Source organism: Oncorhynchus tshawytscha, linkage group LG16, assembly GCF_018296145.1.
Source record: "Oncorhynchus tshawytscha isolate Ot180627B linkage group LG16, Otsh_v2.0, whole genome shotgun sequence".
NCBI classification, from domain to species: Eukaryota; Metazoa; Chordata; class Actinopteri; order Salmoniformes; family Salmonidae; genus Oncorhynchus; species Oncorhynchus tshawytscha.
Genome location: NC_056444.1, coordinates 48,571,415 through 48,578,257, shown reverse-complemented (window position 1 = coordinate 48,578,257; position 6,843 = coordinate 48,571,415). Strand labels below are relative to the sequence as shown.

General features: G+C 43.8%; 1 protein-coding gene across 1 annotated transcript; it reads left to right on the top strand.

Moving 5' to 3' along the window:
• The first annotated feature begins 3,852 nt into the window (after nt 1–3,852).
• Nucleotides 3,853–6,354, top strand: LOC112215781 (potassium channel subfamily K member 9). The gene is made up of 2 exons (XM_024375173.2): nt 3,853–4,469; nt 4,783–6,354. The coding sequence occupies exons 1-2, from the start codon at nt 4,187–4,189 to the stop codon at nt 5,808–5,810; spliced, it is 1,311 nt and encodes a 436-aa protein (XP_024230941.1). The 5' UTR covers nt 3,853–4,186; the 3' UTR covers nt 5,811–6,354.
• The last annotated feature ends 489 nt before the right edge of the window (nt 6,355–6,843 follow it).

Genomic DNA, 6,843 nt, shown 5'->3' with positions numbered 1-6,843 from the left:
GTCATCATTGTGGTTTGGATAAATAAAGCCAGGATCATTGCACTTCATTTGTCAGCTTCAGCCTTGGCGACAGTCCAGGCCTGTGGTGCTGGTCTGAGTTACTACAGCAACCGCTATCACCTGTAGGTTTCCACAGTCACTGAGCAAACACACATTACATGCACACATGTAACAATGGAATATAGTCTAATTCAAATATGAATGGATAACATTTTGGTACAGTATCCCTTGTATCTCAATATGTCTTGCAACTCATCCGTGAAAAAAAATAAAAATAAACCATGTAACTCCCATACATGTAAGACTACTTACCACATGCACTGTCTCAGAGGGGAATAGAGAAATGACTGAGGCAATTTGATACTGGGGATGACTGTGTGGCTTTGGTAGGGATTTCAGGAGTGATGGCGGGAAATGGAAATGGCCTCAGATAGGCTTGGCTGAGCTCTTTGATAGTCTCTCAACTGTCATGGATCCTGAGCTTTTATAGCCAAGTCAACCCTTTATTCAACTGAAAGCACGAAGTCAAACCTGTTCATCTCTAGGCTAAATCACAACCATAACATCTGTGGCCATTTCATAAAATGTGCTTATCACCGTATTAAACTAATGAAATGAAACCTTTTGGCACATACGCCGAAGTGCTGGAATAACGGCACAAAAAGACCAAGCATGTTGCCCGGAACAGAATTATAGAGCATCTGGCTTTTTGAAGATTCCTTCCAGGAATAAACCCAGCATGTGTTTTAATTTGTCTCTGCTGGAGCTGGGAGCGTGGGGAAGGGAGGGATCACTGGGCCATAAAACACATCAAAATGGCACAGGGATGTTCATTCTGTTGCCCTGGTGACTGAACTGAATATAAGCCTATTGGGTTTCTAGTATAGTAGCAGAGCTGTAGAAATCCATGGGACAAGTAACACACTGTTGCTAATAAACAGTGCAAGCTAGTTATCGCACTTGAAGAGCCCACAAGTACAATATTTTTTACTCTGGCCATTGGTGATGGTGAAGTATAGCCTACAATAGTCACTGCTAATAGGGGCCAGTACGCTCTAATTTCAATTGGATTGAATATAAACTAGCAATACTTGGAACATGGTCACTGGTTCCATAGCCTATTTGGTTTACAGGCTGCTATGCCTCCGATTGAATTGATGGTCTATAAATCGCAGTGGGACAGCAGCGTGCTCCCTCTCCAAAAGACGCGGGCGTCTCATCGATCCACCGGGTAGGCCATTAAGTGGGCCTCTTTAAGAACCATCTGAGCCAGCACCACCGGCCGTCACTTGGAATAATACATTAACGGAGTAGCCACTGAGTCCCGCGCACACGCTTCACAAATCAAGGCAATGTAAGCAGTGCAACCGAAAAGGACCGGAGCCACTCTTTATCTCCCTGGGATGGGAGTTGTAGATTTACGCATTGGGCATTTATAGACAGGCCTATGCTATGGATAAGACAGGAGTGCCACGTTGCAGATAAAATCAAGGCGGCACAGGTGTGTCAGATTAATTTGAGTTTTGTACAAATCTAATTCTTATATGGATTAAGGTCACTTATTTGACGTTCAGAAATGCTTTGCTGTGTTTGCAAGACAATCGTGACTTATCTTAGACCACTTGGGATATGAAATGTGTTATTTTGGGAGTAATTTGGTTTAGAATAGACTAAGTTACAATGCGCAGCCTCGGTCAGACCCCCTATGCACGCCTCCACAAGTTGCTGTCCTTGGTGCTGAATGTTTTCATTTGGAGATTCAGCACTCTGTCAATATTGAGTAAGAGAGAGAGTGCTCATTACCATGCTTTTTCGCTTTCTGTGGGCGCTCTTACAATTTCTTATCTGTGGTTTTCTAGGGTTGTGTTGGGACACAGAGAAACTTGTTGAATGTGGGTAGGCTTGGATACTCCAACAGAAAACCAGGCCGCAAATATATACAGTGCAAGTCAAAAGTGTGGACACACAAACTCATTCAAGGGTTTTGCTTTCTTTTTACTATTTTCTACATTGTAGTATAATAGTGAAGACATCAACACTATGAAATAACACATACTACATATCATGTAGTAACCAAAAAAAGTGTTAAACAAATCAAAATATGATTCTTCAAAGTAGCCACCCTTTGCCTTGATGACAGCTTTGCACACTCTTGGCATTATCTCAACCAGCTTCACCTGGAATGATTTTCCAACAGTCTTGAAGGAGTTCTCACATATACTGAGCACTTGTTGGCTGCTTTTCCTTCACTCTGCAGTCCAACTCATCCCAAACCACTTAAATTGGTTTGAGGTTGGGTGATTGTGGAGGCCAGGTCATCTGATGTAGCACTCCATGACTCTCCTACTTGGTCAAATAGCCCTTACATAGCCTGGAGGTGTGTTGGGTCATTGTCCTGTTGAAAAAACAAGTGATAATCCCACTAAGTGCAAACCAGATGGGATGGCGTATCGCTGCAGAATGCTGTGGTAGCCATGTTGGTGTGCCTTGAATTCTAAATAAATCACTGACAGTGTCACCAGCAATGCATCCCCACACTATCACACCTCCTCCTCCATGCTTCACGGTGGGAACCACACATGCGGAGATCATCCGTTCACCTACTCGGCGTCTCACAAAGACACGGCAGTTGGAAACAAAAATCTCAAATTTGGACTCATCAGACCAAAGGACAGATTTCCACTGGTCTAATGTCCATTGCTTGTGTTTCTTGGCCCAAACAAGTCTCTTCTTCTTAAGTAGTGGTTTCTTTGTAGCAATTCGACCATGAAGGCCTGATTCAAGCAGTCTCCTCTGAACAGTTGATGTTGAGATGTGTCTGTTACTTGAACTCTGTGAAACATTTATTTGGGCTGTCATTTCTGAACCTGGTAACTCTAATGAACTTATCCTCTGCAGCAGAGGTAACTCTGGGCCTTCCTTTCCTGTGGCGGTCCTCATGAGAGCCAGTTTCATCATAGCGCTTGATGGTTTTTGTGACTGCACTTAAACTTTTTCAAAGTTCTTAATTTTCCGTATTGACTGACCTTCATGTCTTGATGGACTGTCGTTTCTCTTTGCTTATTTGAGCTGTTCTTGCCATAATATGGACTTGGTCTTTTACCAAATAGGGCTATCTTCTGTATACCCCCCTACCTTGCCACAACACAACTGATTGGCTCATGTGCATTAATCCTTGTGTTGTCTTGAGGGAAGCTGGTTGAGAGAATGCCACGAGTGTGCAAAGCTGTCACCAAGGTAAAAGGTGGCTACTTTGAAAAATCTCAAATAGAAAATATATTTTGATTGATCTTTTTTGGTTACTACATGATTCCATATGTGTTATTTCATAGCTTTTATGTCTTCAATATTATTACGCAATGTAGTAAAAATAAAGATAAACCCTTGAATGAGCAGGTGTGTCCAAACTTTGGAGTGGTATATATATTTCAACAAACAAACTTGATTTATATAGCACATTTCTTACAACAAATGCTTAACAAATAAATTAATAAAAGGTGAGAAAGATTCAACTCAACGTTTCTATGCAAATATAAAATCAATAGGCTATATACTTGAATAAAAATGAAGAATGAAGAAATACATTAAAATAGTAAAACAATAATAAAATAACATTGGATATAATCGGTATTTTGTTTTGTAAATGTATAGCTCTATATATGTTAGCTGATAAGAGGCAACAGTATGTATTTTGTATGAGAATAAAGTCAAACATTTTCAAATTTAGTCTATAGGCTCTCCATATCACGGCATGCACAACGCTGGAGAAATATATATTTTGGGCAGAATCTCAAAAATCTCGCGAGCATTGATTCTCTCTAAACGTTCTACGACATGCAAAGAAAACAAATTATGATTGAAAAATTGAGAAACTGCTGGAAAATGTTGGGAATATTTGAAATGTCATTGATAGCAATGCACAGTGAATCCACGTAGCCTATCCTTAGGGACTTGGTGTGCGTTTTGTTTGAAGGGGAGAAGAACACAACGTACTGTACATTCCATTCCATTCACTTTCTCTCTTATCCGTTTGCGCCTCCTTCCAAAACCAACACTGCTGCTGGATTCTACGCAACAGCCAGAGGGGGCGAAAGAGGTGGACAACAGTGAGCACCACTACCACCTGCAAGGGTGCGTCTGCTCTCTCAGAGATCCGGTTGAGTGTTTCGGCTCCGAGGGCTTGAAGATGAAGAAGCAGAATGTGCGGACCCTCTCTCTCATCCTCTGCATGTTTTCCTACCTGCTGGTGGGAGCCGCGGTGTTCGACGCGCTTGAATCAGAGACGGAGAGCTCCCGCCGACGCATTCTGGAGCTGAAGCGCACCGAGATGAAGAAGAAATACCGGTTGTCCGAGGACGACTACCGGCAGATCGAGCAGGTGGTACTGCAAGCGGAGCCCCACCACGCCGGGAGACAGTGGAAATTCGCCGGGTCTTTCTACTTTGCCATCACGGTCATCACCACCATTGGCAAGTTTCGCTTGCTTCAATTACTTTTGTTATGTCTGAGTGTGTTGCAGGTGTTAGGAAATTGTTTTATAAATAGAGTGTCTGCAGTGTTCTGCATCGGTGAATAGCCTACTGTGCAGAAGTTAGGGATGTTAAATTTGCATTGCAGGTAGCCATTGACCTATTTTAAAGTGTAATTTAATAAATTGAACAGAATATTGTAGTATGTACTTTCTTATTCTCTGCATTCCTTAGCCATTGCCTTCAAAAGCCTCAGTATTGGTCTACTACAATCACCTACAGTAAAGAGTAACTGTGGCATCTATCTCCACAGGTTATGGCCATGCAGCTCCAGGCACAGATGCTGGGAAGGTCTTTTGCATGTTCTATGCTGTGCTGGGCATCCCTCTTACCCTGGTCATGTTCCAGAGCCTGGGCGAGAGGATGAACACGTTCGTTCGCTACCTCCTGCGCAGGGCCAAGCAGTGCCTGGGGTTACGGAGGACTGAGGTGTCCATGGAGAACATGGTTTCGGTGGGCTTCCTGTCCTGCATCGGCACTCTGTGTGTCGGGGCAGCAGCCTTCTCCCACTACGAGGGCTGGACCTTCTTCCATGCCTACTACTACTGCTTTATCACGCTCACCACCATTGGGTTTGGGGACTTTGTGGCACTGCAGAAGAAGGAGGACCTCCAGGAGAAGACACCCTATGTGGCCTTCAGCTTCATGTACATCCTGGTGGGGTTGACAGTGATCGGAGCCTTCCTCAACCTAGTAGTGCTGCGCTTCCTAACCATGAACACAGAGGACGAGAGGAGGGACGCCCAGGAAAGGGCCTCCATCAAAAGGGAGAGGGGCCTGCTTACCATGGGGCTCCATGGAGGAGAAGGAGGACCAGAGCAGGGCAGAGGAGAGCTTGGGGGCAGGGACAGGGGGAGGGACAGGATGGGGCAGAGCCGCAGTCACAGCAACCTTTTCCGGCCCATGGAGGAGGGCACCAGCCGCACTAACCTCATCACCTCCCCAGTGGAGGAGCAGGAGGAGAGGGACAGGGCCAGGGGTGCACCCTGCAAGCAGAGGCTGCACTTACAGCTGCATGGCACAGGCAGACTAAAGACAGAGTCCCCCCTGGGCTCCCTGTGCTCCTGTATGTGCTACCGTCTGGGGGTGTGTGACAGCCCCCTGCCTTCCCGCAGCGAGCACCACGGGTGTAACATTAACTCTGTCTACTACAGCTCCGTCTCCTACAGGACCCAGGGCTGCTCCCCCAGGGACAACACAGGACTCTCGTCCCCAGGGAACACACTCTTGCCTCAGCACAGCTTCAAGGAGTACCCCCACTCCCGGAGGAAGTCAGTGTAGCACCACGTTGGGACAGAATCTTTGTTTGTAAATGTTGGATTAATACAGTATTTCAAACATATATTTTGAATACACTACAGAGACAAGGTATTGCAGTACACTACAGATGCACACTCATTAGAGGATTAATTGTTGTAAATGATTGGCAGAGGCAATAGAATCTGTTTCATCACAGGAATTTTAGAACCTATTTTCCCTAATTAGATGATTACTGTGCTGTATTTCTTCTAAGGACGCAGTTAAGTTGTTCTTTCATTATAGCTACTGGAGATTTGTCTGGTGAATCAATTCACTTACCATTGTAATACGCTGTTAGTCTTTTGATTGTGCTCCAATAGTTTTTTCTCCTAGATAGTTTATGAGAATTATCTGCATTTTATTTTTTGTTGTTGCATGCAAATAAGAGTGAGATGCATGGTTAAGATGATGCACATGGCATGATAATTATGAAAATGGTTGTAATGATGCAAATTACTATATTTAGGTATTATTATTGTTTTTAAGTAGCTGACACACACACACACACCACTCACACACACACACACACACACACACACACACACACACACACACACACACACACACACACACACACACACACACACACACACACACACACACACACACACACACACACACACACACACACAGTGCCTTCAGAAAGCATTCACACCCCTTGACTTTTACAAGATGTTGTGGTGTTACAGCCTGAATTTAACACAATGCCCCATAATGTCAAAGTGGAATAATGTTTTTTAGTAATTTTTACAAATGAATAAAAAATGAAAAGCTGACCCCAAGTATTCAACCCCTTTGTTATGTCAAGCCTAAAGATGTTCAGGAGTAAACATGTGCTTAGCATGTCAGATAATAAGTTGCATGGACTCAATAATCGTGTTTAACATGATTTTTTAATGACTACGTCATCTCTATACCCCACACATACAATTATCAAGCAGTGAATTTCAAACACAGATTCAACCACAAAGACCAGGGAGGTTTTTCCAATGCCTCGCAAAGAAGGGCACCTATT